The sequence below is a fragment of the Chinchilla lanigera genome, unplaced genomic scaffold (genome assembly GCF_000276665.1).
Source record: "Chinchilla lanigera isolate Chin_1 unplaced genomic scaffold, ChiLan1.0 scaffold00007, whole genome shotgun sequence".
Lineage (NCBI taxonomy): Eukaryota > Metazoa > Chordata > Mammalia > Rodentia > Chinchillidae > Chinchilla > Chinchilla lanigera.
The window spans coordinates 33,428,255-33,444,435 of NW_004955408.1; the positions used below are offsets into that span (position 1 = coordinate 33,428,255).

Consider the following 16,181-nt stretch of genomic DNA (forward strand, 5'->3'; position numbering starts at 1 on the left):
TATTTGCAAAGCAGTTTAGCTCTTGTAGATGTTATATTATGTTTTATCACCATTAATGAACAATTATTTTAGCTCTAGAAATTATAAAAATATAGATTGTTTAAATGCTGTTTTTTTATACTTTTGAAACACTAAAACTGGTAATCACTTGAAGGTATTTGTTTCCCTTTTTAAAAAAAAGTTAAAGGGGATTTAGTGTTGCTTTTTCCTTTTAAAATTCTTTGAAAATATTTTTTCTTTTCTCTTTCCTACCCGCTCTTTCAATCCTTTCTCCCTCCTGCTTTTTCCCCCCTTGTTCCTTTGCCCCTGGCCCCTTTCCCTTCCTCCTTTCCTCTATTTTTGGAGTATTGTAATACACTGAAGTGACAACTGTTATTGTCAAAAGTACCAGAGCCTGGATCTATGGAACAGCTAAAGTGTGAAAGTAGTATAAGGGGAGAACTAGAGTATTTACAATTGTCTCATATATGGGGAAATAAAAGTTTTTGAAATTCAAGCAGAATAAGATACACTATATTTACATGACTTCACCTTTAGACTGTCATAACCACAACATAATAGAAGAATGACTTGGATTTCCAGTTGTGAGCTTAGCATGTTTCTGATAGAAACTGATTTTAAGAATATGCATTTTTAAAAATTTCTAAGCTCCCAATAAATCTATCCTGGGCAGATCTGAAACTTTTCTTATTTTGGTTCTGTAGTTTAGACTTTCCAGTACAGATTCTATTGTAGAATTTGAATATCATTAAACTTACATGGGCCATACATATTTTTGTAAAAAATACACAAATTTTACAGTATCTTTTCCATAATATGAAAAGTATTTTTACCTCTCCAGTTTTTGTGTGTGTGCACATTTGTTCTACAGAACTTGGTTTTGTATTAGCATATTTATACATGCATATAACATACTTTGATCTTCCCCATCCCCTATTTCCCCCTCTTGCTTTTTTCTCCCCCTTACATTCTCTAGGTTTTGTTAGAGCTAGAGGAGGTGGTGACATTCGAGATGTTAATACGAACTCTGAGAACTGGGCTGTTGTTAAAGCTGCGTTGGTGGCAGGCATGTACCCTAATTTAGTCCACGTGGACAGAGAGAATGTAGTATTGACAGGGCCCAAGGAGAAAAAAGTACGATTTCATCCTACTTCAGTTCTCAGTCAGCCTCAATATAAAAAGGTAAAATATTTTTGATGTTCTTATACCTTGAGATAAAACTAATTTAGATAGTTGGTGATCAATGAAAAATATCCCAAATACCTACCTGCTTTAAGAAATTAATTAATTATAATTACACATTGGAACATTTTGTTGAATCTTAGAGTAGAAGAGGTAACTTTAGAGGAGTAATGACTTTTATACAAATTATGTGAGCAGTGACTTAAGTTTTTTTGCTTGATGCTAACATGCACTATTTATTTATCAAGGGACTTTCAACACAGTATTCCCAAAAAGTTACATGATAAATAAAGTTAACAATTTTTAAATTTATTTTCCCAACAGATTCCTCCAGCCAATGGTCAAGCTGCAGCAATCCAGGCACTGCCCACTGACTGGCTTATTTATGATGAGATGACCAGAGCCTATAGAATAGCTAATATTAGATGTTGTTCAACAGTGACACCTGTTACTGTTTTGGTATTCTGTGGGCCAGCTAGGTTGGCAAGTAATGCTCTTCAGGAACCTTCATCCTTTAGAGGTAAATGTATAATGAAGGAAATAAAAATCTGTTTGAAATAGAAGATTTTGTTTTACTAAACCAAAATTTTTGTTAGGGTTAATAGTTTACTTTTGATATAGTAAGACAATTAGGAAATATTAAGATATACCACAGTTTTTTATCTTTTTGTTACTGGGAATCAAACTCAGGGCCTCCTGCTTGCCAGGCAGGTGCTACATCCCTGGCCTATATACCATTGTTCTTGAAATTAATTTCTAAGATAACTTGACATCAGTTTGTATATTTCTAATTAATCTTGTTGATGGAAGAAGTTCATTTTCTACTTGAATTCAAATGATAATTTAGGTAATTTTTAAAAGGAATTTAAAAATTTTTTAAAGGAATTTAAAAATTTAGGTAATTTTTAAAAGGAATAATGGTCACTAATAATGTACTTTCTAATATTTTCTACTTGTTACATAATTTTCCCATATTATTTTATATTCTGCTGTCTGCATTATATTAGATTATTTAAAACATTCTTAATGTTTTAGTCACTGTACAGTATTCTGTCATGAAAGTGATGTAATGCATTTACATTTTTTTACACTTGGACATATGATGTCTTTGAATTTTTTGCTACTCAATAAATATTGGTCAGATACTGTGCTAAGCATTGGAGGTGTAATAGAAACAACATGCTTCTGGGTCTGGCACTTTACACACTCTTGGCAATAGACAGTATAAATAGCTAATCCTCATGGTGTTACCAGGGAAAGAAAAAGAGGAATGCTTTAGGAGTAACCTACTTTAGAAAGCCTAAACAAGTTACTGTGAGGAGTGAAACTGAGACCTAGAGCTAGCTGCTCTGTGAAGAAAAGAACTAATGAAAGAACTAAGAAAAGAACTAATGAATTTGGAGGCCATAGCCAGTTCAAGGGAAGCTTTTAAAAGATTTTAAGATTTTACTTTAAGTGAGGGAGTGAGTACCATGATGTGATTTTCATTTGAAAAAGTCATTTTATCTGAGGCCATGGGTTGATACCAGGGAAAGAAAAAGAGGAATGCTTTAGGAGTAACCTACTTTAGAAAGCCTAAACAAGTTACTGTGAGGAGTGAAACTGAGACCTAGAGCTAGCTGCTCTGTGAAGAAAAGAACTAATGAAAGAACTAAGAAAAGAACTAATGAATTTGGAGGCCATAGCCAGTTCAAGGGAAGCTTTTAAAAGATTTTAAGATTTTACTTTAAGTGAGGGAGTGAGTACCATGATGTGATTTTCATTTGAAAAAGTCATTTTATCTGAGGCCATGGGTTGTTTTAGGGGACAAGAATGGCAGAGTAGACACAGGTAATAGGTTTTTTGAAGTGGTCCTAAGAGAGATGATAGCGGAGAACAAGTGGTGGCAACTAACATGAGAAAAGTAGATTCAGAATTATTTTGGAGGTGCTAGGAACTGCTGGGTTGAATATGACTGCTAAAGGAAAAAGAGGAGTCAATTACGACTCAGGTTTTATGCTTGAGTAGCTTGCTGAATATTTTTGCCACTTATTTGAGAGACAGAAAAATGGGAGAGGCAGGTTTTGTAACGGAAAACGCAAGAATTCCATTTAGTTAGGTTAAGTTAGATATGGGCAAGGCATCCTATGGGCAAGAAGTTTTTTTATGAGGCAGTTTGATATGCATGCCAGAGAAGAGGCTTGGACAGTAAAAGTTTAGAGTCATTAGGCAGATTGTAAGTGATATTTAAAACCATGAGAATGGATTTCCTAAAGAGAATAAAATGAGTAAAGGGAGATAGAGTGCCCTGGTGTTGGAGGTAAATATGTCTCAGGAAAGGAGAGGTCAGCTCTGTTAACTGTTACTTTGAAAAGTCAAAAAAGACATGAACTGAAAATTGTAACTTGTATTTGACCTGTGGTAGTCACCGATGACTTTGATAACAGCACTTTCAGTAGAACAATGGCAAGAGTTTTTATGGAGAAAATAGAAATAGCATGGTAGGTAAGTAATGAGAGTATAGACATGGTAGAGGTCTTCATACAGTGATGTCTTCATCTGTGTATTCTTTCATTGTTTAATACTTTCTTGGGTTAAAATTTCTTGCTTGATAAAGATTTATGAATATTATTTACTGTTTTTCCTCTGTACCGAGGCATAATTAGTAGAGCCAACAAGAGTGAATTTTCTTGTAATTACACTATCATTGGGTGTTTTAAAAATGAAATGTATTATTTAAAAAATAAGTCAAGATGTCTTTCATTTGCATTTTTAACTTTATCCTTGTCAAAAAGAAGTAATTCTTCATTCATTAGGTTATTTCCCTTTAGTGGAGTTGCTTATTTCATTTTTTCCCCATTTGCTTAATTAGATACTGTTGTTTTTCTTAAAAATTTGAATCATAGTTTAAGGTTTTAAGGATATTAGCCCTTTTTTCTACCATATTTAATGCAATCTCATTTATTTTAGTCTTCCATATTTTGATTTTTGTGTCTTTTTTAATAGTAAACTTCCAGTAATCATCTTCTTGTACTCTTTTCTGAAAGCAACAGTACTTTTGTGATTTTATTGTTTGTTTCAGGAGGTTTGTATATTTAATTTATCCATATCTTGTCTTTAGTTTAGCTGTATCTTTGGATTTTGGTTTTTTTTTTTTTTTGTCTTTTTGAGACAGGGTCTCACTATGCAGTTCAGGCTGTCCTTGAGCTCACTTTGTAGCCCAGGCTGGTCTTGAACTTGCAGCTATCCTCCTGCCTCAGCCTCCCATAGGCGTGCGCCACCATGCCCAGCTGTTTTTGGTAATGCTTACAAAGCGTGGACATTTTAAAAGAATTTTTGTTTTTTATTGTTATGATGAATATGTTTGCTGTGCTGTTTTCCTGGTGATCTGGCTTAATAGGGACATTGTGACAATCATTAATGTATTTTTATAAAAATTCTGTTACTTCATTAAGCCCTTATACATCCATTAGATTTTTTTGATTATGCAGTTGTGTTACCTGAAGGTTAATAAAACATTTGTTGCCAACCTTTTTTCCTCTTTTTTTTTTCCAATACTTTTCCATATTTTGGGAAACTGATAAATAGTCCACTTTGTCTTCGTGGATTATAAAGGTTTAAGTTCTAAAGTTGTGTCATTGATTATAATGTTAATTTTTGTTTGAATAGTTTTAATAGAAGTGGGATTTGTAATATATTTATAATAACATTTATAATTGTTTTAATAGTTTAGGATTTATACTACTACTGAATATTTTTCTAACATTTTATTTACAATTATATTGTTTATTGTTGAAACTGAATTGTAAGGTTTGTGCAGTATGTGCTTGTATGTATTGAGGTACCTGTATGTTTTAGGTTTTATAAAGTTTCAGGGTAAGGTTCAGATTTGCCTTATTAAATAATTGGTCAGTATTTGATTCCTTGAAAGTTTCAGAGACTAGGTGTTCTGAATTTGCTGGTTTCTTTAAGGCTTTTATTTTTTTTCCTAAATAGGTTTGAGTTTTTCCATTTCTTTTTCTTTTGGTTTTAGTAATTTTTAAAATAACATAACAGGATTTGAGGATTTCAAATTTATTGTGTAGTTACGCATTATATATCTTTTAGCTTGCTTTAATTTTGTAATACATTTTAGACTTTTATAATTTTATCTTGCTTGATCTTGTTGATAGATTTATGCTTGCTTCCTTCGTTAAATTTAAAGAGGCTTATCACTTAAATCTTTTCAAAGAACTAGATTAACGATTATTGCCATTTTATCTCTAATTCATCAGTTTTTGTTTTCACCTTCTATTATGCTTTGGATTTTAGGATATTTTTCTAAAGTGTAGTTTTTCAAGTTAAAACGTTTGAATTTATATGTGTTATTTTGAGCATTCTCTGTATTTTCTCCTACCTTTCTTTATGTTCTTAGCTTTTTTTTCATTCAGTTATTTTCTGTTTTTAATTCTTGTTGTTTGATTGCATTGTGATTAGACATTGTAGTCTTCAAAATGTATTACTTTTTTTCTTTTAAATATTGATAGTTAATGATCTACTTTATTTGGAGAACTTCTCACATAAGTTATGGTATGTCAGGAGGGTTAATGTGCTCAAAGAGTGTCTTTTCTGCTTATTGTTTTGCTATTAAAAGTGATTATTCTTTCAATATGTGTTGCGGCATCAGATGGCATTCCCAATGACAGTAGTGACAGTGAAATGGAGGACAGAACTACTGCTAATTTGGCGGCTTTGAAGCTTGATGAGTGGCTCAATTTTAAGCTAGAGCCAGAGGTGAGTTTCTTTTTAATAGGAAATAGAAAAGATGATTAAAAAATAGGCCAACATTTAAAGTAAAATTTTATTACAGTAAAATACACATTGCCCTTACTCTACTTTGCTTTGAACATACTTATCCTATCATTCTTGCCACTTCCTGAAGCAGTTGTGGAAGTTCTTTTTTATGAGTATCTTTATGCAGTCTGATCAGAAATACAGTAAATGTTGCTGCCTAGTGCTATCCAATGGAAAGGCAGGCTTATAAAAACATTACAATGTGTCCTCATCTATCTTATTCAGTGGACCTGACACTAGCAACTTCTGGCTTTTCCCCAAAGTCAAACTGATCATGACAGGTAAACATTTGGAATCAGTTCAGGACATTGAAACAGCCAGGGGAGTAACTAAAAACACTCGTATTTTTTTTTTAAATTCAATATAAATTAATACACAGTATAGTAAAATTTTTTATCTTTAATTCAGAGCCTTTAATATTGGAGAATACAGCTTTTCTCAGTTTTCATAAGATCCTCATGGCTGTTCTATATTGGTTTCTTTTTTTCCAGCAGAGGACTTGAAAAACCTAGTTGTGGTTCAGTATTTATTTATTTATTTATTTATTATTTATTTATTTATGGATGGTTTTTTTTTTTCTGGTACCGGGAATTGAAGTCACGACCTTGCACTTCCCAGGCAGGTGCTGTGCTGCTGAGCTAAATCCCCAGCCCCTGTGGTTCAGTATTTAATGCATGATTATTTTAATCCATTTGAGGACTTGAAAAACCTAGTTGTGGTTCAGTATTTATTTATTTATTTATTTATTATTTATTTAATGGATGGTTTTTTTTTTTCTGGTACCGGGAATTGAAGTCACGACCTTGCACTTCCCAGGCAGGTGCTGTGCCGCTGAGCTAAATCCCCAGCCCCTGTGGTTCAGTATTTAATGCATGATTATTTTAATCCATTTGTGCTACTGTAGAATGCCACAGACTGGGTAACAGGGCTTTATTTCTCACAGTTCTGGAGTCTGGGAAGTCCAAGTCCAGGTGCTGGTGAGGGTTGCTTCTGCTTTCAAGATGGCATCTTGAGCCCTGTGTCCTTTGCAGGGGGTGAGTGCTGTGTCCTCACAAGACAGAAGTGTAAGAGGCATGAACTCCTGCCAGGAGGTCCCTTATAAGGGTGTATGATTCCAATCTTCTCCCCAGTGTTACACCTCCTAATATTGTTCCTTGGGGGATTAAGTTCAACATGAATTTTTAGAGTAGACAAAAACATTCTGATAGCAGTAACACAAGTATTTCTGCATATATAAAAAAATACTGAATATTGGGTACCTGAGAACTCCTTTATTGTATATAATTCTGTTTTTGAGAGAAAGATAGGAGTTCATTTTGTTTTCTTGTTTCATATACCTTTGAATTGGGAAGAACAAAGATTATTTTCAAATTTAAATTTCTTGAGAAAGCCTTCCTTTAATTACATCTGTGATTCAAAAAAAATCTATAGCCATTGGGGAGGTGAGAGCTAAGCTGTCAGTAGTCAGCAATGGGTAGGTTTACTTTTTTGTTAATCGTCCATTCATTCATCACTCCAGCTTACTGTAATCTTTTCCATTCCCAACCCTTTATTTCACTGAAATTGTCCTAGGTGAGGTCATCTGTGTTCTCCACTCCTTCGTATTGTCAAAGCCAGTCTGTCCTTGATTGCCCTTAATACTTGATTCTTAATACTTACCTCCTTTTAATAATTCTGCCCTTCCCCACTTTTTTCTCCTTACTCCTGCCTGCTCTTCTTTATCATTAGTTACTGTAACATTAATGCTTTTTAATTCTTCTCATGTATTCATTCCTTCTTAGGTTAATTCACTAATTCTTATGTATGTGTTTGTGCTTTAAATTTTACATTCACTTGTTCTCTGTGCCTTGCTCTTTCCTCACTCTTGGTGCACAGTTTCTGGGAATCTTTCCTATCTTTGTAGCTTTAGTAACCATGTATGCACTCATCACTCCCAAGTTTGTATCTTTGGCTTGGGCCTTTCTGTGAATCCAGATGCCTTCTGGGCATCATCATCAGGATGCTGTGCAGGCACTAAGTTTGGATATAGCTAAATGTATTTTTCTTTATTTAGCTTGCTGCTGCTTTTTCAGTATTAGTCACATTCTAACAACCAGTGTTGACTATCTGCCTTTTTAGGCTCTTTCCTTTGATTTCTTGATACGATAAGTAAGAAATTTCATTTGTGAAGTAAATGATTGAAATTAGTAATAAATTATATTAAATGTAAACTATACTCTTTGGAAATAGTTGTAGACCTTAGTGATAAACAAATAAATATCTTATGTATGTAATTACATTGTGGTTTATCTGTTCGAATAGGCAGCCAGTTTATTGCTGCAACTCAGACAGAAGTGGCACAGCTTATTTTTACGCCGAATGAGAGCTCCATCTAAACCTTGGTCTCAGGTTGATGAAGCCACCATAAGAGCAATTATAGCTGTTCTAAGCACTGAAGAACAGTCTGCAGGTTTGCAACAACCATCTGGGATTGGCCAAAGGCCACGGCCTATGTCTTCAGAAGAACTTCCTTTGGCATCATCTTGGAAGGCAAATAATAGTAGGAAAAGTGCAGCAGATTGTGAATTTTCTGATGAGACTACTACTACAGAAAGGTAAATTATAAATGGGAGAGGATTTCTTCAAGAGAATTATGTATGATATTTAATAATTACTTTCTCATAATCTAGACTGAATAAAAATACTATAAAATTATTTTTTATTTGTGACATACTTCTTCAAGGTTGATAATATGAAGGATTTTAAGATACTGTTATGTATTTTTGAATTAATAAGGCCATTCTTTCTAGGAAAATTGAAAATGTTTCATTTTCAGGACTTACACATTTAAGATATCTTACCAAATTTTCTTTTTCTTTTTTTTTTTTTTTTTCTTTTTTTTTTTTTTTTTTGGTACCAGGAATCAAACTCAGGACCTTGCCATGAGGTCCCTGGAAAGTTCTTACCATGAGTTATTTATGTAAAGAGTGTAGTTTAGGAGTAGTGTTTGTAATGAATCATTGACCATGAGTTAAAAATATTTCTGGTCATGGAAGCATTTTAAGTTATTTTGTATCAGTTAAAAACTTTTTGAACCACATTGGAATTCATAATAAAGTTAATATTCTTTCTGTGAGACAAGTTTTGAACAATAATAGTAGAAAGTCTTGGTAGTAAGAATATGATTTCAGCCTGACTTTGTGGTACATGCCTCTAATTCCAGCAGTCTGGGAGGTTGAGGTGGAAGGCTTGCAAATGTCAGCCCAGCCTGGTCAACTGAGCAAGACCCTGTCTCAAAATAAACAAACACAAAAGGGTTAGAGATGTGACTCATTGGGGAATCCCTAGTTTAACCCCTTGTACTGAGAAAAAAAAAGATTTCTTAGTTTAGAAACTGAAAATAGAATTAGTAGAAATACAAAGTATGTGATGCTTATTTTTTTTAGGATGACATAGGGTTTTTAGCTCCCTCTTTGATCAGATTTTGCATATTGGTGAAGCAAAAGCCTTGGTAGATTTGTCTGCTGACTTCAGTGAAAGAAGAACAAAAAATACTAGTTTCCAAGTTCTTTAGGGAATGACTCAGCTAGTATCCAAGAAAAGGTTGTAATGTATGTGCCTGAATGTTTCTGTTTGGTGTAGGTTCTACTGAGAGAAAAGACTAAAAAGTACATTTTCTATTTGTGTGCTCTTCACTCTTTGAAAATATTGTTCTAAAGTTTTCTTTAGTTTTAGAATGTGGGAATTATTTCCATAAATATTATGTGTTACTCATACGAAAAATCTGTTAGATCCATAACAACACAATACTTATGTGTATATAAATGCATATATATGTATGTGTGTATATGTGCACAACATATTTTTAGAAATAAATCCTTTCTTGATAAAAGCAAACTGCATGTGGTGGCACATGCCTATTATCCCAGCACTCAGGAAGCTGAGGCAGGAGGATCACTTTGAGTTCTAGGCCAGCCTGAACTACATAAGGAGACTGTCTTAAAAAGAAAGGCAATACATGAATAAAAAAATGGGAAAATACAAATTAAACATATATCTATGCTATAAAATCAGTCATACCTTAGAAACAGATTATCTTAAAAATTTAGTTTTTAAATCTGGTATTACCATTAGTCTTTTTCAGTTTTTGGAAATCGTAGTCTGCTACTTTTCATTCTCTTACCTGAGCAGTAGGATAAGAATTGCATTCATTTTTAACCTTTTAGTAATATTAATAAATGAAGCCTGGAGATCCTTGATGAGTAATAGAATCAAAAGTATTAGGAAGATGTCTGTATGTGTGTGGTATATACGTATATATGTATCTCTAAGCCTTTTTTTCTTTTAAATTAATATACATACTTATGGGGTAGAGTATAATGTTTCAGTATGTTTATACAATGTGTAATGATTAAGTTAACCTCTCCATCTCTTTATTTCTTTATATTTGGAGCCATTGAATGCCCCTTTTCTAAATCTTCGTAAAATATATAATAGTTTTTTATAAACTATAATCACCCTTAGAAAATATACTTTTTATTTAAAAATTTTTTTTATAGTACTGAGATCGACTTCAGGACATTTTCACTAAACTACCTCCACAGCTTTTTTTTCTTTTAACTTTTTATTTTTTTAAAATTTTTTTATTTTTTATTTTTTTTTCTGGTACTGGGTATCAAACTCACGACCCTGCGCTTGCCAGGCAGGTGCTGTGCTGCTGAGCTAAATCCCCAGCCCCTAACTTTTTATTTTTTGATTGGGTCAGTAAGTTGCCCAGGCTGGACTTCAGCTTGTGATCCTTTTGCCTCAGTCTCCAAGAGTGCTAGGATTATAAACATGGGCCATTGTACCCAGTTTTTAATTTTTAAATACACTTGGAGAATTAAGTTTCCTTTAAAAATACTATGCCAAAAAAAAAATGCAGTGCCATATATCATAATGTCATTGGCACTCTGGATTGAAATAATAATCTGCTTTGTATTCTAAACTTATGGATAATTGATATTTATTTTCTCCTTTTTGTTCAAGAGTACTGATGAAATCTCCATCTGCATCATTACATCCACCTCAGAAATACAAAGATAGAGGAATTTTACATCCTAAACGAAGCACAGATGACCGATCAGATCAGTCTTCTGTAAAATCTACAGATAGCAGTAGTTACCCAAGCCCTTGTGCTAGTCCTTCTCCTCCATCCTCAGGAAAGGTAGAGTATCTAAAAATAGATGTAGTAAGGAAGAGATTTGTAGCATGTCTAATGTCACATATTTAAATATTTAACATGTTCTTGCTGACTTGTACCACTGGTGGCATGTGCCTGACTGTCCCATTGGGTAGCTTGTACCACCTGATAGGACTGTCCCATGCCACCTGATGGGACAGCCATACATGTACCAGTGGTGGTGGTTCAGCACCACCTGGCTGCAAGATATATGAATATGGCCTTGTTATGAAAGTGTTAGCATTATAAAAACTTCTAGTCTGGCTTCTGTTCTATACATAAATTTAAACTGGCAAACTCGAGGCACTTGAAATAAATATGTAAGTTCTCTGTTTGCCAGACATTTCTAATTATTACTGTTCTGGGGTATTTTGAAAGTAATGTATTATTCACTGATGGCATTATTCATTTATTTCTTTAGAGCTCTTTTGGTTAAATAACAAAGAAATTATCCTAAATTAATTTTCGTTTTTATTTTCAGAATTAAAATCATTAATTTCTTTTGTTAATTTGTACAACTCAGTACTTCCTAAAATACAAAAAATTAAAATTAAAAACTAAGATATAGAAGACAGTTTGAGGTTAGGAAGATTGAAGATGTTGATAATGGAATTGAAAGTAATGTCTTTTAAAGAATTTGTAATATGAATAACTTCATATGTTTAGAATGTGTTTACTTCTACTTTTCTGCATTGTTAGTACTTGAATAAATATTTGAGGAGGGGTTATTTAGCTACATGAAAATATCTACTTAGCAGTTTTGTTAAGTAAGAGGAAATATTTTTGTACATTTGCATTCTTAGGTTTTAGGGTGTTTGGTTTATTTTTAAATATGTCTATTAAGTTTTAATTTAAAGATAATAAACTTTGCCAGTTTAAACTGTGCAATTTACTGAATTTTGACAAATGTGTATAATTGTGTAACTACACCATACTCATTTACAGAACAGCTCCATTGCCATAGTTGCTTGTGACCACTGATAGACTCTCTATCCCTAGAGTTTTACCTTTTCTAGAATTTTCTATAAGCATAATCATTTGCAGATAGTTTCTTTTGTCTGGCTTATTTCGTTTAATATTATGCTTCTGAAATTCATCCATATTGTTGAGTTTTGTCTTAGTCACTTTCTCATTGCTGGGACAAAATACCGGACATCTGCAGTTTAAGGGAGGAGTCATTTTTGGCTTAAGTTTCAGTCCACAGTCAGCAGGCTCCATGGCAGGACAACCCAGTAGAGGGCATGGTAGACAGAAAGCAGAGAGTCAAGAAAGTTGCAGAGAAGGGAGATCTAACCTTCAAGAAACCTCTTTTAGAAAGTTATCTAGGAGAATAGTTAGGTCATATGGAATTTCTAGTTTTAGTTTTTGAGGAATCTCTGTAGTGATTTCCATAGTGGTTATATTAGTTTACCTTTCCCCCAATAATGTAGAAGAGTTTCTTTTTCCCCTGCAGCCTCTTCACAATTTGTTATTTGATTTCTTTAATGATTGCTATGCTTTTTGGGCTAAGATGAAATCTCGCTGTTATTTTAATTTACATTTCTCTAATGGTCAGTGATGCTGAGCATTTCTAGCATATCTTTATTGGCCATTTATACTTCTATATTCATTTTGCTTGCCTATTTTTTGATTGGGTCTTTTACTTTGGGGGCTTTTTTTTTAGTTCTTTATATGTATTCTAGAGTGTCTTCTGTTGGAGGAATTGCAGGCAGAATTTTTTACCATTCTGTAGGTTGTCTTTTTACTCTGTGGATTCTTTTGCTGTGTGGACTCTTAATCTGATACGATTCCATTTGTTGATTTTCGGAACTGTTTCCTGTGCAACTGGCATCTGTTTCGAAAGCCCTTGCCTGTACCTATGATTTCAGGAGTTTTTACCTATTTTCTCATCCAGCAGATTAAGTGTTTCTGGTTTTATTTTGATCCATTTTGATTTTAGTTTAGTACATGGTAAGATGTAAGGATGTAGATTCAGTCTTTTGCGTGTGGATAGCCAGTTTCCCTGCACCATTTATTAAAGAGGCCATCTTTCCTACCTCCAGTGTATATTTTTTGGGCCCTTTGTTAGAGATCAAATGGTTGAATGTACTTGGGGTTGTTTTTGCATCCTCTATTCTGCTTCATCAATCCTCATGTCTGTTTTTGTGCCAGTAACATGCTTTTTTTTTCCTTTTTTGGTTTTTAGAGACAGGGTCTTGCTATGTAATTCAGGCTGGCCTTGAACTCACTTTGTAGCTCAGGCCGGCCTTGAACTTGGAGCGGTCGTCCTGCCTCAGTCTCTCGAGTGCTGGGATCACAGTTGTGCACCACCACACCTGGCTCCATGCTGTTTTTAATCATAGTAGCTTTGTAATATAAGCCCAGGATCATGATCCCTTCTGCTTTGTTCTTTTTTACTCAGGATTGCTTTTGCTATTATAGGTCTGTTCTGGTTCCATATGAATTTTAGGATTGTTTTTTCCAGTTCTGTGAAGAACGTTGTTGGTATTTTGATTGAGATTGCATTAAATCTGTATATCAGTTTTGAAAGTATGGCTAATTTGACTATATTGATTCTACCTACCCAGGAACAGGAAATACCGTTCCAGTTCATGATGTCCTCTTCAGTTTCCTTTTTCAGAGTACTATAGTTTTCATTGTAGGCAGCTTTTACTTTCTTAGGTTAATTCCTAAGTATTTAAATTTTCTTGGTGGTATTGTGAATGGTATTTTTTTACCTATTTTTTTTCTAAGTGGATTCATTATTAGTGTACAAGAATGCTACTCTTTTTTGTGTGTTGATTTTGTATTCTGCTACATTACTGAATTTTTCTAAGAGTCTTTGGTGAATGTTTTGGGATCTTTGGCTATGTCTTTATGTTTACTGTTATTTTTAGTGTGTCATGTAATTGATTCTTTCTAATGTTTTCAACTATTACGTTTTTATCTCCAGAAATTCCCTCGGAGTCTGTAAAAATTTCTTTATTTCTTTACATTATGTTCATGTTTTCTTGTACCTTCCTGAACATTGTGAACATATTTTTATTAGCTACTTTAGTTGCCTTGTCTCCTAAATCTCTGCCTTATATGAGTCTGCTTCTATTGATTACTTTATTCATGGTAATAGAATATATTCTTTAGCTTTTTCCTCATTTCTTATAAACTTATTTACTTGCTAGATAATTGGTATAGTCCCTTAATTAATGTTAGGCTTTGTTCTGTTGCATAGTTTAGTAATAACTAGTTTAATATTTTTGAGGTATGATTGCAAGTAGTGTTAGAATGGATCCAGAATAATCTTTACTCTGATATTAATTTAACTTTACTACTAAGGTGTGGCCCTTCTGTGGGACAGTTTCCTAAGTATCACAAGGTCTGTATTCTGGCTGAGGAGAACATGAAATACTGCCAGTCAAATATGAGTTCTCATAATGGCGTGGTGTACAGCTTTCCTTCAGATCCTTTCCTAGACTCAGTACATTTTGTTTGTTACTCATTTAGGGTCAGTGGGGACCTCTCTGCAGTTCTCTGGAGCTCTCTATGCAATCCCTTTCTACCTAGTACATTGCCACACAAATTGTAGCTTCCTTATTCTCTAAACTCCAATGTCTGTCTTTGCAACTCATGGAGACTGCTGGATTATTTGTTTCTTTTTGTCTCCTAGAAATTGTCTTTAGGCAGTTAACTGGAGAAATTTTAGTTTTGTTTTCAGAATTTGAAAGTTTATTAAAAATTTTTCTGATAATATATTTGAAATATAAATCAAAATTGATAACCCAGGATCCTTTTTTTGATAAAACATTTTGAATGCTTTAAAAGGGAATAATGATTTTTTGGCTCAAAATTTAACTTCAGCTGGACACGAGGCCGCACACCTGTAATCCCAGCACTCAGCAAGCTGAGGCAGGAGGATCACTGTGAGTTCGAGGTGAGCCTGGGCTACAGAGTGAGTTCCAGGCCAGCCCTGAACTGCATAATGAAATTCTGTCACAAAAAAAAAATATAACTTCATTTTGGCTGACCCTTGTATCAATTTTCAGGCATGATAGAGTTGTTTGCATTTGTTAAATGTTTTGGTAGATGAGTACGTTATTTCTTTTTTTGAAGATGTTATATAATGGACTCTACTGCTTTTGAAAGGTTAAATTACCTTTCAGGAACTTGTGCATTTTTTATAGGGTTCAAAATCTCCTTCACCAAGACCAAACATGCCTGTTCGATACTTCATAATGAAGAGTAGCAATCTGAGAAACCTTGAAATTTCTCAACAGAAGGGTATCTGGTCTACTACCCCAAGTAATGAGCGAAAGCTAAATCGAGCCTTTTGGGAAAGCAGCATGGTTTACTTGGTATTTTCTGTTCAAGGATCTGGACATTTCCAGGTGAGCCATAGTCAAAACAGTAGAATGGGTTTGTTCTGGCTATAGATTACACTGGACAGAAAAAACAAAACAACACTGTCTCTTTATTTTGTTGGGATACAAGAATGTCTTTTGATCAATGTTTTACATTTCTTCAAAGGGATAAATAGAACTAAGAACTTAGATTCATTGGTTCTCAGGTAGATTAAAAGAAAAGAGAAACTTTACCTTCTGATAAATAGGTTGAAAAAGTTAGTATTGACAATGAAGAAACTATGCTTTAACTCTTCTTGACTTATTGTATATATGAATTTATAAAATAGAGTTTATTATTGATGTTAAACATTGTAAGAATAAAAATACAGAGGTTTGATTGTGTGTGTGTGTGTTTTTTCCAGGGTTTTAATTTTATTTATTTTATTTATTTTTTGCTTTTTGAAAAAGGGTCTTGCCATGTAGTTCAGGCAGTCCTTGAACTCACTGTGTAGCCCAGCCTGGCCTCAAACTCATGACAGTCCTCCTGCCTCAGCCTCCTGAGTGCTGGGATTCACCACCACGCCCAGCCTACATTTTTGTGTAATACATATGGGCTTAGAACTATCAATGCATTAGAGACTCTTTTTTTTTTTTTTTTTTTTGGTTTTTCT

At 33.7% G+C, this 16,181-nt stretch overlaps 1 protein-coding gene across 1 annotated transcript in view; it reads left to right on the top strand.

Annotated features, from left to right (window-relative positions):
* Positions 1-16,181, top strand: part of Ythdc2 (YTH domain containing 2) — a 67,367-nt gene that overhangs the window by 47,433 nt on the left and 3,753 nt on the right. Inside the window, exons 22-27 of the mRNA XM_005376515.1 lie at positions 977-1,182; positions 1,507-1,702; positions 5,828-5,934; positions 8,296-8,588; positions 11,002-11,179; positions 15,352-15,555. Coding sequence (XP_005376572.1) covers positions 977-1,182; positions 1,507-1,702; positions 5,828-5,934; positions 8,296-8,588; positions 11,002-11,179; positions 15,352-15,555 — 1,184 coding nt within the window. The remainder of the gene's footprint in view (positions 1-976; positions 1,183-1,506; positions 1,703-5,827; positions 5,935-8,295; positions 8,589-11,001; positions 11,180-15,351; positions 15,556-16,181) is intronic.